The 21,757-nt window shown below is 42.3% G+C and overlaps 1 protein-coding gene across 20 annotated transcripts in view; it reads right to left on the reverse strand.

Annotated features, from left to right (window-relative positions):
- Nucleotides 1-1,016: 1,016 nt before the first annotated feature.
- Nucleotides 1,017-21,757, reverse strand: part of SIPA1L1 (signal induced proliferation associated 1 like 1) — a 389,114-nt gene continuing 368,373 nt past the window's right edge. For 16 of the 20 annotated variants that reach the window (XM_067028218.1, XM_067028236.1, XM_067028235.1 and 13 more), the window contains 4 exons: nt 14,660-14,806; nt 6,518-6,632; nt 3,701-3,785; nt 1,017-3,030 (listed from right to left, as the gene is read on the reverse strand). In XM_067028218.1, coding sequence (XP_066884319.1) covers nt 2,887-3,030; nt 3,701-3,785; nt 6,518-6,632; nt 14,660-14,806 — 491 coding nt within the window. In that variant the 3' untranslated portion in view covers nt 1,017-2,886. The remainder of the gene's footprint in view (nt 3,031-3,700; nt 3,786-6,517; nt 6,633-14,659; nt 14,807-21,757) is intronic. The other 4 variants (XM_067028229.1, XM_067028223.1, XM_067028224.1 and 1 more) reach the window with 1 other exon arrangement.

A 21,757-nucleotide genomic window follows, 5' to 3' on the forward strand; every position in this document is an offset into this window, starting at 1 on the left:
TCGGAAACCCTCTAAACCAGGTAAAAATCATGGTCTAAACAGACTTTTTAGCTTGCTAATCAGAGTATCTTGTGGCATCCAGTCTTAGCCTGTCTTGTAATTCTAGAATTTGTAGAATTGCTGAACCAAATAAAAGGAAGAAACTATACTGTCAGCTCTCAATTAGCTGCACCACTGGAGAGGAACAGTGACATGGTAGATTTAAAAAATTTGGTTCCATTTGGCTTTGGAATGCACTGTGATTTTTTTCAGTAGATTAACTTTCCTAATTACATTTTGCACAGTCTAATATTAACAGGCATTTGTATTCCCTGAGCATATGACATCTAACATTGAGAGTTGGGGAGATGCCGTAGAGGAGTCCAAAATGTGCTGGTCTCAGGGAATGAGTGTTGTTACGGACAATCCACACACGGGTAATGAAGAGGGAACTAATTATAAAGTGCTCTGCAAATAGTAAATCGTAAGCAGAGAGGGCAAATTAGGAATTCTCTATGGACATGTGAACAGACAGTATAAAAGCTTATTAAAATTCTAAAAGGGACAAAGTTTCAAGGATCATCTTGGGTGTTAATGGAGTCTGATGGAACAATAAGGATACAAGGAGGGTCAGTGAGTTACTGGGTGGTCTTTCAAATAAGAAAGAGAATGGACTTGACACGGGGAGGGGGAAGGGTAAACTGGGATGAAGTGAGAGAGTGGCATGGACATAGATACATTACCAAATGTAAAGCAGATAGCCAGTGGGAAGCAGCCGCATAGCACAGGGAGATCAGCTCGGTGCTCTGTGTCCACCTGGAGGGGTGGGATGGGAAGGGTGGGGGGTGCGGGGCGCAGGAGGGAGGAGATATGGGGGTGTATGTGTGTGTATAGCTGATTTGCTTTGCTGTGTAGCGTAGGCTAACAGACCATTGTGGAGCGGTTGTGCTCCAGTAAAGATGTTAAGAAAAGAAAAGAGAAGAAAGGAAAAGAAAAGAAAAATAAATAAGAAAACCTCAAGCAATAACACCAAAGTGTTTTAAAAGAGTGTTTAAAATGAATTTTATTATTTGAATTTTACAAGTAGTCTTTAAAGGCTTCAAACAAGAACTCTGTTGCAAAACTCTAATAAATAGCTTGCCCCAAGTCCCCAAACAAAATAAAAACTAAACTCAGAAGGATAAGCAAGACTTCAGAATGCTTGGATGTTAGCAGTATTTCTCATTTACAAAGAGATATCAGGCAATGTACAATCTCCTTCATACAAGTCAAAGAGAGAAAGAGACAGACAATTGAGATCTTTACAGAGCACTCCGAAACCTTCCTATTTCCATGACAGAAATGTCACCAGAAAAAAAAAAAAAAAACCCATGGAGAAATCACAATAGTGAACGAAACGGTGGCATAAAAGTCTAGTGATGGGGGTGCGGGGGAGAAGAGAGGAAAATCCATCCCGTTTCTTTCAGGGATGGAGAGAGGAATGGGCTGAGATTACTTGGGGCAGGGAACTTCTGAGCAGGTGCCACTGGATAGCTGAACGTTCCCTTAGACCAGAGTTACCGCTGAAGGGGCACAGGTGGCAATTTAGTGACAATTGTGAAGGCAAAAAACAAGGCCACCAGGAGCTCCCCTGGGGCCTCTCAACACTAGTGACCCAGTTTCTCTGTTCTGTGCAGGACTGAGAGCCTTGGAACAATGGCCAGGGGCCCAAAGCAGCTGCATCACTAGACAGGAAAAATAGCACATCAATCATTTCTGCAGCAGAATCCTTTGGATGGCCACACAAGGATGCAGAAAATGCTGGGCTGAAATTGTACATTGGGACATGCAGGTCTCAAAAGGCCATTCCATTATCACAGTCATTTGCTCCTAACAAGTAAGTATTAAAGTTCACAATTTAACATTTACTTTTCCTAGTTACAAACACCGGTGAAGTCTTGCTTTGGAGAGAAGGATTTACTAATTTAATAATAAGATCATTTTGAGCAAAGCTAAAAATACAATTTTGCCACACGTTATCTTTAAAAATCTCAAACAAAAACTCTGCTTTTGACCAAAATGCATACCAATCATATGATTTTTAGTTTGGAGGAATTCTGAAACCAATTACTGTTTGGAGCCAGGAGGCTACAGAGAGGCTGATCCCACTTTAGAGGGACTGACTTCAGCCAAACAAAAAGGGCTCCAGCTCAGAGGAGCACACAGTACCTGGGACCATTTTCCCAGGGAAAGGAAGGAGGAAGTAGTGATGTCATAATGCAGGATGGAAAAGGGGTGTGGCCCACAGCCTCCGTCTCTGCCTCTCTCTGGTTCACTGATTTGTTATTGTCAAGTAACCCCGATCCTGCTGATCTCTGTAAGATAGGGACAGACATCACTAGCTCATGCACAAGCCACTCGAGGGAGGTAGGCATTTTCTCAAAGCACCTCCCTCCCCAGGCATTTTAGGAACAAAGGTAAGGAAATCCCCCTCCCCAAATAAAACAGTTTTTAAAAACTTTATTGTCTTCCTAGGAATAACGACATTTGTCAGGATACTGAGGGAAAGCTTGGGTTACCTGAAATAGATAAGAAAGAGCTGATGGAGATAGAGGCAGGTGGGCCAGTGGGGGAAACCCCGGTCCTAGGCCCAGTTTCTTTTTAAATACATAACAGATAAAGATATTGTGCAAAAAAATAAAGACATTCACATTTTAGCAGTTAAACTTTTATTTTACTTTTTAAAATTTTTATTTACCTTTTTCTTTTTCTTTTCTACAAAAGGCAGATAATGATTGTTGATCTGCAATTGTTGTGTTGTGCACTCCCCTAAAGGGGGCGAAGTTGGGAGCTGGGGCGGGAGCTCGGAGGATGCCTTCCTTCGCGGGCGGCACTGAAGGACGCGCGCCCCTGCGGCCCCCTCCCGGCCTAGCTCATGTCGATGGTGTTGAAGACCCACTCTGTGAACTTCTTTAGCTTGTCGGAGGCATTCTGGGATTCCTCCTGCAGCCTCAGGTTATCCTCTCGCAAGTGCTGAACCTCCGCCTGAAGGTGAGCTTTGTCTTCTTTTTCCTGGGAGGGCGAGCAGAGCAGGAAAGAACTAAGGGCGGCCTCGCCCTGCCCGGCCGCTAGCAGTGGCTGTGGATCTGTGTGCGCCCTTCACCCACTTCCCTCCTTCATGCCACTCAACAGCCGTCTGTGTGGCCTGGTGCTGGGCCTTCAGATGCTCTCAACCCAGGGAATGGGACTTCCAGAGGCATCCGCTACAGGTTGACTTTGGAATGTAAATACGTGGCTGCGTAGTTTAATGTCTTTGTTAAGTTGTAAGGAATGAGGGCTGTCTTCCATTTTAGACGATTGTTCTGGGGGCTCCTGTCTTAATATAAAGCCACTCAAGAAACAAACAGCATCTAATTCTTTTGGTGTAAGAGCCCGAATAGCAGTGAGGACACGTGGGTCTGGGCTGTGGACCAGGGGCGGGGAGGCTGGGAGAGGGGCTGACTGAGGTCTAAAGACGTTCACAAAAAAGGGAACGCTTTTTCTGTGCGTGTGACAATGAAAGCTTTCCTGCACTATGTGTGTCAGTGGGAACCAAGCTCTAAGCAGCTCCCTAAACGTGCATGGAGAAGGTAGGGAAAACGCTCACATCTTATTCCACTCACACACACTGCTGACAAAGGGCTCTCACAGTTCAAGGGCAGCTTGCGTGGACTGGGTAACCTGCTTTGAGAATATGGTTTACCTTCTTCAGATCTTCTCGAAGCAACTTCAGCATACCTTCCAGCTGGTCCACTTTAGAAGCCAGAGTGGGAGAGGAATTTTTACTGCTGGGAACAAGAAACAAAAGACCTTGCTGGCAGGAGCCTCCATGGCTGGCTTTGTTTGGCATTTTTTTTTTTTTTTAAGGAGGCGCCTGAATTTACAATATGGCTTTCAATGTCCAATTGCTCAGTATGGTGACACAACCGTGCATTTTCATTTTAAAAAAGAAAATGACAGTCTTAACAAAAGGTAACACAAGTATGAACTACGGCTAATCAATGGCTTCCTTTGTTAAAGATGCTGCATCTTTGTGACAAAAGAATATAGGACAATAAGTGAAAATGGTCTCTTTGGCGGCACAAGAAGAACTTTCTGGCAGACACAACTGTCCAACAGTGAAATGAGTATCTCTTTAGAGGCTTTAAGAGGAGGAGTTATACTCCTCTGTGTGTGCATGTTGGCTGGGGGAGGGTTAGGGCAGGCTCTACCTTGGGGCATCCCAAGTAAGTAAAGCCCGTGGCCACTCACCCAGTGGCGACTAAGTCATCGGGCCCACGTCTTAACTTAGACTAGTTTCAATACCTGCAAATATTAAAAAAATAAGGCTACATCTTTCAGAAGCTTGTCAGTCTAACCTTAATGTCTTAAGCTCTTGCGCCATTATGATCAGCAAACTCTAAGCCCCACAATTTTCTTATTTTCTCCCATTTCATTTAAGTGCTAAAAATACCACGCCAGCGGAACACCAAAAGGAGGGGGCCTTCGTTAGAGGATGAGAAGGCCATGTAACCAGCTGGACAGATGACATAGCTAGGCAGGGGCTGAAGACCTGTCAACTCTCCTTCCCCGACTCTCCTCTACTTGAATTCAAGCTCCAAAAAGTTTCCAGGTGAGTTCTAGCCAGAAACACAACCTCAGCCTCACACAACCAAGACTCTGAAGGCTTCCATGGAGCCAGCTGGCAGCTGCCTCTTTCCAGAGGTCAAAGGGAAGAGGTGGTGACTCTGAACTCTTGGCATCATGAAACAAAAGGTATTCTTCACTTTAAAAATCAAAGTTCAAGTTGGAATTCCTGACCTAAAATAAGCTGTGTCAACGTCTTCGGCTCATTCTAGGTCTACAGCAAGCCCACAGTGGCATGGAGTGCCACAGGGCTGTAAATAAAATGGAACGATAATGACCTCCTCAGTTCTAAGAAAGACAGGACGACCAATTAAAAGCTGACAGTGAATGGATTTTAAAAGGGAAGTGGTCAGCTGCAATCCGCGTCACCTCACAAGCGGGTCAGGTTTGGATGGGTTGAAGGCCAAAGATGTGACAGAATAAGAGTGGTGTTGAACAGAAGACACTGGGGGTGGGGGCAGGGCTGTCCATCACAAGCCGCTGAGTGCACAGTCCCCACGCCTGACAGGGCTGACGCAGCCACTGCTGGCTGTCGGTAGCTCTCAGTGGCGTATCTTGATTTCTGAAGGTCTGCAAAATGAATTCTGTGACTGTGAGTGCACTGATAATCTTTAAGAACATGTTTAACTCCATTTGCATTTGCTCTACAGGTTCTGCAAAGATTTAGGAACTGCTTAATAATCCTTTCTCAGGGGAACAGTCTTTGCTCACTCAGACTTCTCTTCATCCTAAAAAGGGACATTTGGGGCTCTCCCCTCGACTCTGCAATTTTTATTTATTTTTTTGCGGTACGCGGGCCTCTCCCGCCGCGGAGCACAGGCTCCGGACGTGCAGGCCCAGCGGCCACGGCTCCGTCCCCTGCATCGGCAGGCGGACTCTCAACCACTGCGCCACCAGGGAAGCCCCTGACTCTGCAATTTTTAAAAAAGTTCTCAACAGCCAAACTAACTGCCTCTTTCCTTCCCCAACTGTCCCAACAATAGGATAAATGCAGCATCTGTGTTACACTCACAACAAACGATCCATTGCTCTTATACTTCCTCTTGAAGAAGGTTTCCTTACAGACTTGCTTCAGAAGTCTTCAAGCACAAGTCGCCGGTATCTGTGCAAACCTATGCCAACCTCACTCTTCCTGTTATTGGCCGTTTGTGACCAAGTTTTCTAGATACCTGGATTCTTATCCGTCATCAAAAGGTTTTAAGAGATTTCAAATTGATGAAATTATTCTCCATTAAGGAGGGCTTACTATGTGTCCACGGCTGACTTTTGGGATGCTTTAATATATAAGAACATCACACATTTATCCAACAACCTCACCATTTGAAACTGAGGGGGAAATAAAAAGTCAGCCTCTACATAGTTAAGAAGTTAAAAAAAAAAAAAAGCAGTAGCTGAGTTAAGGGTATGGACTCTGACTTCTACTTATTTTATATAAATCTTACCTATCCTGGTGACCCAGTTCTAATGTAGGTCTGAAGCAGAACGTTGGGAGCTGCTAAGATGCAGGAACATTTACAAGCATGACCAACTGACAGCTTCAAAACCGACAGACTCAAAAACCAGACTCAAGGACTAAATGCATAGGAGTCCGAGGATATTCAGCACAAATGATTTCTCTTACCTTACCTAATAAACCCTGAGGGCATAAATGTACTACGGCATTAAATAATAATGAATATTCATAATGACGACCTTTAAGCCATCAAGAACAGTTTCATGGTGTTTACAGTATTTGGTTACAAAGCGTTCGAACAAAAAGTGAAGTGTCTGGCACTGGAGTGATGAGCTTCATTCAGCTGATCCATGTGGCCTCCCTCTTCCCCACACCCGCTGTCTGTCACTAGTGGAGGTGATGGGTGGGGTGGGGTGGTACCCTCGCCACTGGGTGACTAACCGGCTGTAAGACTTCATCTGGGCCAGAGCCTGGTCTTCAAGCTGGTCATTGTTGGATGCAGCACTCAGAGGGCGATGGTTTTCATCACTAGCAGCAAAGAACGAGGCTCTCTGGACTGAAGCGGAGAGAAGAAACCATTCAGTATTTTGGAACTGGATCCTGGGCCCCCTCCATGGGGGCCCTCCATTTCTAAAAGAAATGGCCTACACGCACAGTCAGATCTACTCAAGGGGCAGGAATGCATCGGAAACCTTATCTCCCAACCCTTGTAGGAAAATTTTTTTTTACTGTTTTAGCTGGAAGAGGATAGTAACATTGTCATTTCTCTTTTAAAAACAGTTGTTGTGACTCAACTTCTATTCCAGCTTTTCCCTTGCTCATAAAAGTACCGTTCTATTGTTTCCCTGGAAACAGGCCTCGTGCCAAATTTCCAGACCGATGCTTTCCACTCAGGGACAACATAAAACGCATTAAAGAGCCAGTAAAGAGCTAGTACTAAGCTTCTTGAGGCCTCCTGAAGTATGTTTTCCCTAACTCCTGGCCACCTTGGTGGGCTTTAGCCTAGGTCCACACCACCTCTGTTTCAAAATACACAGACTTCAGGCTTGAGCCAAGAAACGAAATCAAATTAAAAAAAAAAAATCTCCCACTGAAAAACCAAAACTTCTTTGCAGCAACATAGATGGACCTAGAGATTGTCCTACTGAGTGAAGTAAGTCAGACAGAGAAAGACAAATATCATGTGATATCACTTATATGTGGAATCTAAAAAAAGGGTACTAATAAACTTATCTACAAAATAGAAGTAGAGTTACAGATATAGAAAACAAACATCGTTACCAGGGGGTAAGGGGGGGAGGGATAAATTGGGAGATTGGGATTGACATGTATACACTACTATATATAAAACAAAACTAATAAGGACCTACTGTATACACAGGGAACTCAACACTCTGTAATGGCCTATATGGGAACAGAATCAAAAAAAGAATGGGTATATGTATATGTAGAACTGATTCATTTTGCTGTACACCTGAAACTAACACAACATTGTAAATCAACTATACTCCAGTAAAAATTAAAACAAAAAACAAAACTGTGGAAGATGGTTATTTAGAGACACTAGTCTGCCGTCTTCTGGCTTTCCAAATAAAGTCATACTCCCTGCCTCGACACCTCATCTGCGATTTTGTTGACCTGTCGTGCAGCGGGCAGAACGAGCGCGGACTCAATAACAGAAGGACACGCTGGACCTGACCAGGAGGGTGTTTGCAGCAGCTACAACCTTAGATAAACTTCATGAAGCGGAGGAGCAGGAAGATGGCGGAAGAGTAAGACGCGGGGATCACCTTCCTCCTCACAGAGACATCAGAAATACATCTACACGTGGAACTTCTCCTATAGAACACCCACCGAACGCTGGCAGAAGACCTCAGACCTCCCCAAAGCCGTGTGGATTAAAGGCTCTTGGCACTCCAGCCAGGTGTCAAGACTGTGTCTCTGAGGTGGAAGAACTAACCTCAGGACACTGGTCCACAAGAGACCTCTCAGCTCCACGTAATATCAAACGGCGAAAATCTCCCAGAGATCTCCATCTCAACACCAAGACCCAGCTTCACTCAAGGACCAGCAACGAACAGTGCTGGACACCCTATACCCAACAAAGAGCGAGACAGGTCTATAGCCCCATCCATTAGCAGAGAGGCTGCCTAGAATCACAGTAAGGCTACCGACATCCCCATACATGCCACCAGACGTGGACCTGTCCACCAGGGAGATGGGATCCAGCCTCATCCACCAGAACAGGGGCACTGGTCCCCCCAACCAGGAAACCTGCTCAACCCACTGAACCAACCTCAGCCACTGGGGACAGCCACCAAAAAAAATGATAGAACTACGAACCTGCAGCCTGCAAAAGGGAGACCCCAAACACAGTAAGATAAGCAAAATGAGAAGACAGAAAAACACACAGCAGATGAAGGAATAAGATAAAAACACACCAGACCTAACAAATGAAGAGGTAATAGCCAGTCTACCTGAAAGAGAATTTAGAATAATGATGGTGAAGATGATGCAAAATCTTGGAAATAGAATAGACAAATTGCAAGAAACAGTTAACAAGGACCTAGAAGAAATAAAGAGGAAGCAAGTAACGATGAGCAACACAATAAATGAAATGAAAAATACTCTAGACGGGATCAGTAGCAGAATAACTGAGGCAGAAGGACGGATAAGTGACCTGGAAGATAAAATAGTGGAAATAACTACTGCAGAGCAGAAGAAAGAAAAAAGAATGAAAAGAACTGAGGACAGTCTCAGAGATCTCTGGGACAACATTAAATGCACCAACATTCGAATCATAGGGGTCCCAGAAGAAGAAGAGAAAAAGAAAGGGACTGAGAAAATATTTGAAGAGATTATAGTTGAAAACTTCCCTAATATAGGAAAGGAAATAGTCAACCAAGTCCAGGAAGCACAGAGAGTCCCATACAGGATAAACCCAAGGATAAACACGCCGAGACACATAATAATCAAACTGTCAAAAATTAAATACAAAGAAAACATATTAAAAACAGCAAGGGAAAAACAACAAATAACACACAAGGGAATCCCCATAAGGCTAACATCTGATCTTTCAGCAGAAACTCTACAAGCCAGAAGGGAGTGGCAGGACATATTTAAAGTGATGAAGGAAAAAAACCTACAACCAAGATTACTCTACCCAGCAAGGATCTCATTCAGATTTGATGGAGAAATTAAAACCTTTACAGACAAGCAAAAGCTGAGAGAGTTCAGCACCACCAAACCAGCTTTACAACAAATGCTAAAGGAACTTCTCTAGGCAGGAAATGCAAGAGATGGAAAAGACCTACAATAACAAACTCCAAACAATTAAGAAAATGGTAATAGGAACATACATATTGATAATTACCTTAAATGTAAATGGATTAAATGCCACAACCAAAAGACACAGACTGGCTGAATGGATACAAAAACAGGACCCATATATATGCTGTCTACAAGAGACCCACTTCAGACCTAGGGACACTTACAGGCTGAAAGTGAGGGGATGGAAAAAGATATTCCATGCAAATGGAAATCAGAAGAAAGCTGGAGTAGCAATTCTCATATCAGACAAAATAGACTTTAAAATAAAAACTATTACAAGAGACAAAGAAGGACACTACATAATGATCAAGGGATCGATCCATGAAGAAGATATAACAATTGTAAATATTTATGCACCCAACATAGGCGCACCTCAATACATAAGGCAAATACTAACAGCCATAAAAGGGGAAATCGACAGTAACACAATCATAGTAGGGGACTTTAACACCCCACTGTCACCAATGGACAGATCATCCAAAATGAAAATAATTAAGGAAACACAAGCTTTAAATGATACATTATACAAGATGGATTTACTTGATATTTATAGGACATTCCATCCAAATACAACAGAATACACATTTTTCTCAAGTGCCCATGGAACATTCTCCAGGATAGATCATATATTGGGTCACAAATCTAGCCTTGGCAAATTTAAGAAAATTGAAATCGTATCAAGTATCTTTTCTGACCACAATGCTATGAGACTAGGTATCAATTACAAGAAAAGATCTGTAAAAAATACAAACACATGGAGGCTAAACAATACGCTACTTAATAACGAAGTGATCACTGAAGAAATCAAAGAGGAAATCAAAAAGTACTTAGAAACAAATGACAATGGAGACACGACGACCCAAAACCTATGGGATACAGCAAAAGCAGTTCTAAAAGGGATGTTTATAGCAATACAATCATACCTTAAGAAACAGGAAGCATCTCGAATAAACAACTTAACTTTGCACCTAAAGCAATTAGAGAAGGAAGAACAAAAAAACCCCAAATTTAGCAGAAGGAAAGAAATCATAAAGATCAGATCAGAAATTAATGAAAAAGAAATGAAGGAAACAATAGCAAAGATCAATAAAAGTAAAAGCTGGTTCTTTGAGAAGATAAATAAAATTGATAAACCATTAGCCAGACTCATCAAGAAAAAAAGGGAGAAGACTCAAATCAATAGAATTAGAAATGAAAAAGGAGATGTAATAACTGACTATGCAGAAATACAAAAGATTATTAGAGATTACTACAAGCAACTGTATGCCAATAAAATGGACAACCTGGAAGAAATGGACAAATTCTTAGAAATGCACAACCTGCCAAGACTGAACCAGGAAGAAATAGAAAATATGAACAGACCAATCACAAGCACTGAAATTGAAACTGTGATTAAAAATCTTCCAACAAACAAAAGCCCAGGACCAGATGCTTCACAGGCGAATTCTATCAAACATTTAGAGAAGAGCTAACACCTATCCTTCTCAAACTCTTCCAACAGATAGCAGAGGGAGGAACACTCCCAAACTCATTCTATGAGGCCACCATCACCGATACCAAAACCAGACAAAGACGTCACAAAGAAAGAAAACTATAGGCCAATATCACTGATGAACATAGATGCAAAAATCCTCAACAAAATACTAGCAAACAGAATCCAACAGCACATTAAAAGGATCATACACCATGATCAAGTGGGGTTTATTCCAGGAATGCAAGGATTCTTCAATATATGCAAATCAGTCAACGTGATACACCATATCAACAAACTGAAGGAGAAAAACCATATGATCATCTCAATAGATGCAGAGAAAGCTTTTGACAAAATTCAACACCCATTTATGATAAAAACCCTGCAGAAAGTAGGCATAGAGGGAACTTTCCTCAATGTAATAAAGGCAATATATGACAAACCCACAGCCAGCATTGTTCTCAATGGTGAAAAACTGAAACCATTTCCACTAAGATCAGGAACAAGACAAGGTTGCCCACTCTCACCACTCTTATTCAACCTAGTTTTGGAAGTTCTAGCCACAGCAATTAGAGAAAATAAAGAAATAAAAGGAATCCAAATAGGAAAAGAAGAAGTAAAGCTGTCACTGTTTGCAGATGACATGATACTATACATAGAGAATACTAAGGATGCTACCAGAAAACTACTAGAACTAATCAATGAATTTGGTAAAGTAGCAGGATACAAAATTAATGCACAGAAATCTCTGGCATTCTTATACACTAATGATGAAAAATCTGAGAATGAAGTTAAGAAAACACTCCCATTTACCATTGCAACAAAAAGAATAAAATATCTAGGAATAAACCTACCTAAGGAGACAAAAGACTTGTATGCAGAAAACTATAAGACACTGATGAAAGAAATTAAAGATGATACAAATAGGTGGAGAAATATACCATGTTCTTGGATTGGAAGAATCAACACAGTGAAAATGACTCTATTACCCAAAGCAATCTACAGATTCAATGCAATCCCTATCAAATTACCACTGGCATTTTTTACAGAACTAGAACAAAGAATTTCACAATTTGTATGGAAACACAAAAGACCCCGAATAGCCAAAGCAATCTTGAGAACAAAAAATGGAGCTGGAGGAATCAGGCTCCCTGACTTCAGACTCTACTACAAAGCCACAGTAATCAAGACAGTATGGTACTGGCACAAAAACAGAAATATAGATCAATGGAACAGGATAGAAAGCCCAGAGATAAAACCACACACATATGGTCACCTTATCTTTGATAAAGGAGGGAAGGATGTACAGTGGAGAAAAGACAGCCTCTTCAATAAGTGGTGCTGGGAAAACTGGACAGCTACCTGTAGAAGTATGAAATTAGAACACTCCCTAACACCATACACAAAAATAAACTCAAAATGGGTTAAAGACCTAAATGTAAGGCCAGACACTATCAAACTCTTAGAGGAAAACATAGGCAGAACACTCTATGACATCAATCACAGCAAAGGATACCATAAACAAGACCAAAAGACAACCCTCAGAATGGGAGAAAATATTTGCAAATGAAGCAACTGACAAAGGATTAATATCCAAAATTTATAAGCAACTCATGCAGCTCAATAACAAAAAAACAAACAACCCAATCCAAAAATGGGCAGAAGAACTAAATAGACAGAAGATATACAGATAGCCAACAAACACATCAAAGAATGCTCAACATCATTAATCATTAGAGAAATGCAAATCAAAACTACAATGAGGGCCTTCCCTGGTGGCGCAGTGGTTGAGAGTCCGCCTGCCAATGCAGGGGACACGGGTTCGTGCCCCGGTCTGGGAAGATCCCACGTGCTGCAGAGCAGCTGGGCCCGTGAGCCATGGCCACTGAGCCTGCGCGTCTGGAGCCTGTGCTCCGCAACGGGAGAGGCCACAACGGTGAGAGGCCCGTGTACCACAAAAGAAAAAACAAACAAACAAACAAACAAACAAAAAAAACTACAATGAGATATCATCTCACACCGGCCAGATTGGCCATCATCAAAAACTCTAGAAACAATAAATGCTGGAGAGGGTGTGGAGAAAAGGGAACACTCTTGCACTGTTGGTGGGAATGTAAATTGATACAGCCACTATGGAGAACAGTATGGAGGTTCCTTAAAAAACTACAAATAGAACTACCATATGACCCAGCAATCCCACTACTGGGCATATACCCTGAGAAAACCATAATTCAAAAAGAGTCATGTACCAAAATGTTTATTGCAGCTCTATTTACGATAGCCAGGACATGGAAGCAACCTAAGCGTCCATCAACAGATGAATGGATAAGGAAGATGTGGCACATATATACAATGGAATATTACTCAGCCATAAAAAGAAATGAAACTGAGTTATTTGTAATGAGGTGGATAGACCTGGAATCTGTCATACAGAGTGAAGTAAGTCAGAAGGAGAAAAACAAATACCGTATGCTAACACATATATATGGAATCTAAAAAAAAAAAAAAAAATGTCATGAAGAGATTAGTGGTAGGATGGGAATAAAACACAGACCTACTAGAGCATGGACTTGAGGATATGGGGAGGGGGAAGGATAAGCTGTGACGATGTGAGAGAGTGGCAGGGACATATACACACTACCAAATGTAAATTAGATAGCTAGTGGGAAGCTGCAGCATAGCACAGGGAGTTCACCTCTGTGCTTTGTGACCACCTAGAGGGGTGGGATAGGGAGGGTGGGAGGGAGGGTGACACAAGAGGGAAGAGTTATGGGGACATATGTATATGTATAACTGATTCACTTTGTTGTAAAGGAGAAACTAACACACTATTGTAAAACAGTTATACTCAAATAAAGATGTTAAAAAAAAAAAAAAACTGTGATTTTATGTGAAGGAGAGTGACCAACACACTGAAATTTACAATCAAGTTAGTCCTGGGGAATTGCCATCAGCTAAAATGGGGATTCACTGTTCACTGCTCTGTGGTTGTCTGACTTCTGAATTCCATGGCCTAGGCAATTGGCTCCCTCAAACTGGAGCTTGACTGAAGAGCAACTTTCAATCCTTCCAAGTAAGGGCAATAAAACAAAAACTCAAAACCAATCATCTGCTAGCACCATCATTCTACAAAGACCATTTTAGCATCAAAAAATCGGGAAGGGCAACCTCAGAGTCAGTCTATCAAAAAAAAGACCTATGACAACCTCAGGTCAACACACACAGCAATACTTTTAGTTTCTTTCTATTTCAGCAGAGCAGGTCAGCACTAGTCGAAGGGCCTGCATTTAAGGACCACTGGCTTAACGCAAGCACACAGCCAGTGGGTTGACGTAGGAACGAGGCAGGCAGAAGCACACCTGCTACCACACACCCGAGAGATGAGTGAGAAGAGCAAAGGCAGGAGCCTGGGGCCGGGCCAAGCAGGACAAGCATCCTAACAGATCCAACTCTGCATTGAACAATGACGTCTTTGCGACGTGATGAAAAGCTCTCCCGGACACGTGCTGTTTTCAGTCAAGTGACAGCTAGGATTCCCCTGCACTCTGCCCTTCTCAGATACGGGGAGGCGAGGCATCCGTGTGATGAATTCCTATGTAGAGGAAACACTGGGTTCCACCTGATTAAATCTGACAGTGGGGGCCCCTACCAAGTGCTCAAGAACTGTTAGCTCAACTGGTTTCTGGCTGTGCTGGTAAAATGTGTGTGTTGTCAGTGTGTCCAGAGCACTCAGGCTGCCCACGACCTCAGTGTGGCCCAGCCTGGATCATCAGCAGACTCACCCTCATATGCCTTGGCAGCATCCACCAGGTTGGACCAATCCAAATCCGCAGCAGCGTCGGGCAGGGGCATCAGGCCGGGGTCGGGCATGGGCGGCCTTTGGGTATCCTGGATGTCATTAAGGGAGCTGTCCGAGGCTGAGAACTCTCCTACAGGAAGGGACAAGGGATAAGATGCTTCTCATGCCCACAGGAGAACCACTCAAAGTTTTACCCATTTTCTGGTACAATATATTTGTAAGTCATTTGTTACCTGGAATCAGTTTCTAGTCTAACGGGCCATTAGTGGTCATTCTAAAGCTGAGTGGAACTAGGAATTGACTTCCTCCAACCTTAGTTCACTTTTGTATAACCTCCCACTGTCCCACTTCTAGTGGGGTGAGTCTTGGAAAAGTCAGTCCTGCACCGAGGCAATGTGTCTGCTTTGGCAGGAGCTGCTTGTCTACAGTGGGACCCAAGGCAGCTCCTCACGTTTCCTCGCAGAGTCGAGAGATTCAGGCTGGGGTGAAGGGACCTACTTCAAGAGAGGTGGGTTTTGCAGCCAGGCCAGGGAGGCTTGGTGATGCTTGTTTGAGGGGATAGTAAAGCTTATTTATATCTGCACTGGAACCTGGGATCTGACTGCCCTCCATGTGGACTCCCTGCATCCCTGGGACTGGAGAGGGACATCCCTGGCCCATGTCTGTCCTGTATGCCAGGAACGGCCCACTGGTTTCTGCAGTTGGATGTATCCAGGATGGTGTGAGAACCAAATCAGAGCACGTGAAAGTGAGTGCTGGGTCACCCAGCAGAGTTAACATAGGTTAATGGGTGTTGGCATCCTTCTCCTTCCCAAGGACACGCTAAGCAACTCTTGGCATCAGTTTTCTTTTTTCTGTTTTTTTTTTACTGCACATTTTATAATCTTAAGTTCTTACTTGAGAATGTAAAAATACAAGGTACGATAGACTTCAATCAGCAGTCTTAGCTGAGTGCCAAGAATAATATAGAAAAGGAAGATAGTTGATAAATGAGTTTATAGGGTTATAATCTTAAGAGTAAAAATGTAGAAAGACAAAAAAAAATGGTCCACCTCAAAAAAACTTAAAAAAATTCAATTATGTAAACACGACTAAATAAATCATATTTTTAAAAGATGGTACTCAAGACTCATCACTGGTTGATTACATTTTTTTGCTATTTGCCATGTTGTGGAGGTATCTATATGGTGGAAACTCTATACAGTAGTGTATTTGTATACATCTCTTCCCAGTTTGCTTTCAGTGACATCACTTTGGTAACCTGAAAGCAGCTGTCGTAGGAGTATATCTACACCACAAAAACTGGCAAGTGCTGCAAGTCAGGGCCTTTGCCTCCTTCCAGGAGCTGATTGTTAAACGTTTACCAGCACAACAAGAATCATACTTCCAATGAGGACAAAAAGACACTGAGAGATACTCAGCTGGGATGTGATGTAGTAAACTTTGTTCATTGGGAAGATCATTTTGGTGTTTTTTTTTTTTCAATTCAAACAGAAAGTCACAAAAATTATAATCATCCTCGTCAGTTCACTCAGTCCCATGTAATTTTTTTTTCATCTTGATCTTTTGTTAGCAACTTTATGAATTCATCAGTTTTCCATTAGAGTTCTGAAAATGCTTATTCATTCAGTTCAGCAGTGTCGTCAGTTACCAGCAACCTGTACAGTTTTCGATTTACAGCAGCCCAACACCCCAAGCCCCTTCTAAGGTGACAATTTTTTAAAATACAAATATTAAACTACAGTAACAGCTAATCTCTGCTTATCCCGGGGACGGGAGGAATGGGTGAAATGAGCCTCTCTGTGCAGTGGAAGGTGTGCTGTCACCGCTCAGGTTCCTATAGGTGGAGGAGAGAGGGAAACGTAGCTCAGGAAATGGTCTCAATGGGGCAGCGGCTGGCGCAGAAACGAGAGCAGAGCATGTGCCTCCATGAGAAGGGTCACCTGCACAATGTGACTGTAACACTAAAACTCATGCAAACACAAAGCTGAAAGTGAACTTCTCAGTTAAAATCTCTAAGCGACTCTGGAAATAACTGTGTACAATGAATTTAAAAGTTCTGTCAATTATGATAGCCTATAAACCAGAGTACATTTAGTGCTTGCTTTCCCTTTCAAATTACATAAAGAACTGGTCTGAAGTGCAGCCACTAGTTATTAATGTGCTTAACATTAGCAAAATTATGAGTAAACGGAAATCAACAAATGTTGCCTGATATTAAAGGCTCTGTTGTATTTACACTTGCTCCCACCAAGGGTAAGTAGCTGGAATGATTTACAATGTTGTGTTAGTTTCTGATGTACAGCAAAGTGATTCAGTACATATATATATATATATATATATATATATATATATATTTTTTTTTTTTTTTTTCTTTTTCTTTTTCAGATTCTTTGGAACAGACAATTTTATGTGTCACACACAACCCTTCTGCCCTTTTATCTCTGGGGCCCAAATTTCCACTTGGAAAAAAAAGAAGTCGCCCATTCCCCAAACACATCTCAGTATCTCGGTGGTGGTCACACCAACGCGGCCAAGGCATAGGGATCAGCCCACCAAGGACTGCTCAGTTTAGGGTGTGGGATCACTGTGGCTGCTGCCTGACTTTTAGGAAAGCAAGAAGAGGTGATGGGAAGGAGCTGGGAGAGGGTGGCCCACTCCTTCCCTTCCTCAGTGCCAGGCCTTCAGCCCCAGGCTTCACAGGGAAGGTGTGAGGGGATCAGATTTCCAGGCTGTCCTCTTAGTGTGCGAGCTTCCAGAAGGCAGGGACTACTGTGACATGACACATGCAGACAGGCTTTCACAGAGGGTTTATTTTTATCCCTATAAAGGTTAAAAAAAAAAGGGGGATGTGAAGGAAACATTCAAGGTAGGCAGGAAGTTGTAAGAGGAATGGAGTGCAGGGAGAGTGGTCCTAATGCAGGGAGAGAAGGGGAGAAAAAAAGGCTACTATTTAGGGCACAACTGGGAGGTGGTTTCTAGAGTCCAGATGGTAAAAAGTGGTCATTTCATGTGTCAGCTTTGGTTCATAGACGGTGACCTTTCACAGCAAAGAGAAATGAGGTTCAAGCCATAGTTGGACCTCTTATAAAGAGGGAGGAGGGGGAAGCTGATGTGATTCTTGAGTGATGTCTGCCACGGGAGAAGGGAACTGTGTAGGAGGCAGGATGGAGATGATGGAGGAACAGTCATGGGAGTGGGCTGAAAGCTCAGAAAAGATGCAGGGAGAAAGCAAACTAGGAAGGAAGGAGATTTAAAGAAAACACTGCTTCAGAGAGAAAGCAGAAGGAAAAGAAATTGGGTATAAATGGACATAGAGAGACATAGAGAGATAAAGCTGCAGAATTCCCTGAAGGAAAAAGGGCAGAAGGGAGGTGGGGTTACAGCCATATGTATAATAAGCAGGCACACAGGTTCCATAATAGGTATCTGCTGTGCTGGGCAATAGTGGGAGGGTAGGTGCAGAACCCTGGAATGGAGTTGGATAGAGGAGAAAGAAAAAAGCAATTTTTTTTTGGTCCCCGAATATGGCCCTTAATAAAACTGGGATCAAGTAAGGTGCTGGAGGAACAAGGCCTTTATGAATCAAAGGGAAGAATACGGAGGTGCCCGTCATCAATAAGCCTTTTCCTAAATAATACTCACTCACTCAATGAATGAATGAGTCAACAAGTAAGTGGCCGACAGCACAGCTAATATTCTCACAGCTGAGAAAGACAGAACAATGGTGTGGCTCAGGGAAGCCAGTGGATAAAACTCTCTAAGAAATAACCAATCTGGTGTTAGCCAAATTTGCCCAATCCTAACAGCAGCTGGGATGTTTGGTAAAAATACAATACAAACTACACTTTTGTATTCAAATTCAGCAGGTCTTGGGTGAGGTCTGGAAATCTCTACTTTTAACAAGCATCCCAAAGGAGAGCTTTTACCACATCAGGTGCCCCAGTTTTGTGGCTGCTGCACAGTGGTTGCCCCTTGATTGTCTGGCTCTGGAGCCCCAAAGGAGCTCCTGTTTCTGGGTCCCACGGGACTCTTAACACCTGAAGAGGCAGTTTTGGGCAGGCTACCACCCCCCCAGGGCACTGCCAGGCAGCAGACTGAAACACACCCCAGTCTTTCTGTGAAAGAGTCCTATTTGCTTGTCCTGGAGCTTTGGCCACAGGCATAGTCTTCTGTTTTGGCACATTTAGAGGCCTACAAGGTGCTCTCAGGGAACAGAGGCCAGTGGACGCAATCTTTGTGTTCTCCATCTGCCTCACTCCAGCTCATAGGCATCTCCAGAAAGGCGCTTATACATATATCTGGTGTCCCAGTACTTACGACTGCCAGCCGGCAGACACCTCCAGGTCACTGGTGGTGGTGGTGGTGGGGTGGTGCTTATACTTGTGGTCCCATAGGACCACAAGTGCATACTTTAAAAGCTGCTGCCTGAAATTCCGGTTTCCAATCTAAGTGATGACTGAGATCCATCCCTTGGAGACACTGACAGGTCTTGTCACACCCTCAGCTACTGGAGGCTCTTAAAAATAAACTAGGCTGCTTGGACAATCACAAAAGTTTGAGAGACAACCAAGAGCTAGGGCAGGGTAGGAAGATACGGTTCATCTTCTACATGAGGCCACTCCATCAAAGCTGGGAGAGGTGGCTGTTTTACCTAATATGTAGAAACAAACACAGCATCAAGGAAGATGAAGGAACAAAGGAAAATGTTCCAAATGAAAAACACAAGAAAAATCTCAGGAAAAATTCTCAATGAAATGAAGATAAGTAACTTATCAGATAAAGAGTTAAAAATGATGGCCATAAAGATGTTCATGAAGCTTGAGAGAAGAAAGGATGAACACAGTGAGAACTTCAACAAAGACACAGAATGTAAAAGAGAGTACCAAACAGAGGTCACAGAGCTGAAGAATATAGTAACTGAACTGAAAAATACACTAGAGGGGCTCAACAGCAGACTAGATGAAGCAGAAGAAAGGATCGGTGAAGTTTAACATAGGGTAGAGGAATTCAGTCAATCAGAGAGGCAAAAAGAAAAAAGAATGAAAAACAGTGAAGAAAGCTTAAGGGACATATGGGGCAACATCAAGCAGACCAACATTCACATTACAGGGGTCCCAGGAGGAGAAGAGAGAAAGGGCAGAAAACTTATTTGAAGAAGTAATGGCTGAAAACTTCCCTAACCAGGGGAAGGAAACAGATATCTAGATCCATGAAGTCCATAGAGTTCCAAAAAAGATGAACCCAAAGAAAACCACACCAAAACACATAATTAAAATGTCAACAGTTAAAGAGAAGGAGAGGGACTTCCCTGGTGGTACAGTGGTTAAGAATCTGCCTGCCAATGCAGGGGACACGGGTTTGAGCCCTGGTCTGGGAAGATCCCACATGCCACGGAGCAAATAAGCCCATGCCCCACAGCTACTGCACCTGCACTCTAGAGCCCGCAAGCCACAACTACTGAGCCCGTGAGCCACAACCACTGAAGCCCATGTGCCTAGAGGCCATGCTCTGCAGCAAGAGAAGCCACCACAATGAGAAGCCCATGCACTGCAACTAGAAAAAGCCCGCGCGCAGCAACAAAAACCCAACCTAACCAAAAATAAATAAATAAATAAATTTATAAAAAAGGAGAGAATATTAAAAGCAGGAAGAAAAGAACAACTTGTTACATAGAAGGGAACCCCCCATTAGACTATCAGCACATTTTTCAGGAGGAACTTTGCAAGCCAGAGGGGAGCGGCATGATATATTCAAAGTGCTGAAAGGAAAAAACTGCCAACAAAGAATACTCTGCCTGGTAAAGCTGTCAATTCAGAATTGAAGGAGAAATAAGAGTTTTTCAGATAAGCAAAAGCTAAGGAAGTTCATTACTACACTGGTCTTATAAGAATTGTTAAAGGGACTTCTTTAAGCAGAGAGAAAGAGTGCTAATTAGTAATAAGAAAACATTAAAGTATGTATCTCACTGGAAAAGGTAAATATATAGTAAAGGTGGTGAACTGACCACTTGTAAAGCTAATATGAAGGTTAAAAGACAAAAGTAGTAAAAATAACTATATAATAAGTTAAGGGATACGCAAGATAAAAAGATGTAAATTTTACATAAAAACATGAAATGGGGTGGGGAGTAAAAGTTACAGCTTTAGAATGTATTCAAATTTAAGTTGTTCTCAACTTAAAACAGACTGTTATAAGTTGTTTTAAGTAAGCCTCATGGTAACCACAAAGCAAAACTCTATAGTATATACACAAAAGATAAAGAAACCAAAGCATGCCACTAAAGAAAGTCATCAAACCACAAAGGAAGACAGTAAAGAAGAAGAAAGGATCAGAGGAACTACAGGCAGCCTGAAAACAAAATGGTAAAAGTACATAGTTATTGATAATTACTTTAAATGTAAATGAACTAACTTCTTCAATTAAAAGACACAGAGTGATTGGATAAAAAATATATATCTAATTGCTGCTTCAAGAGATTCACTTCACATGTAAGGACACACACAAAGGGATGGAAAAAGATATTCCACGCAAAAGGAAACCAGAAGAAAGCTGGGGTAGCTATACTTACATCAGATGAAATAGACTTTAAGACAAAGACTGTAGTAAGAGACAAAGATCATGACACAATACTAAAGTGGTCATTCAACAACAGAATATAACATTTGTAAATATTTGTGCACATAACCTAGGAGCACCTAATTATATAAAGCAAATATTAATAGACCTCAAGGGAGAATAGACAGGAATACAACAACAACAGGGGACTTTAATACACCACTTTCAACAAATGATAGATCACCCAGACAAAAAAAACAATAAAGAAACACTGGCCTTAAATGACACATTAGACTGATGGTCTTAACAGAAATACAGAACATTCCATTCAAAAGCAACAGAATGCACATTCTTCTCAGGTGCATATGGAATATTCTCCAGGATAGACCATATGTTAGGCCACAGCAAGTCTTACTAAACTTAAAAAGATTAAAACCATATCAAACATCTCTTCTGACCACAGTGGTATGTACCAGAAATTGATTACAGGAGAAAACTGGAAAATTCACAAATAGGTAGAGAT

The sequence above is a fragment of the Kogia breviceps genome, chromosome 3 (genome assembly GCF_026419965.1).
Source record: "Kogia breviceps isolate mKogBre1 chromosome 3, mKogBre1 haplotype 1, whole genome shotgun sequence".
Classification (NCBI taxonomy): domain Eukaryota; kingdom Metazoa; phylum Chordata; class Mammalia; order Artiodactyla; family Physeteridae; genus Kogia; species Kogia breviceps.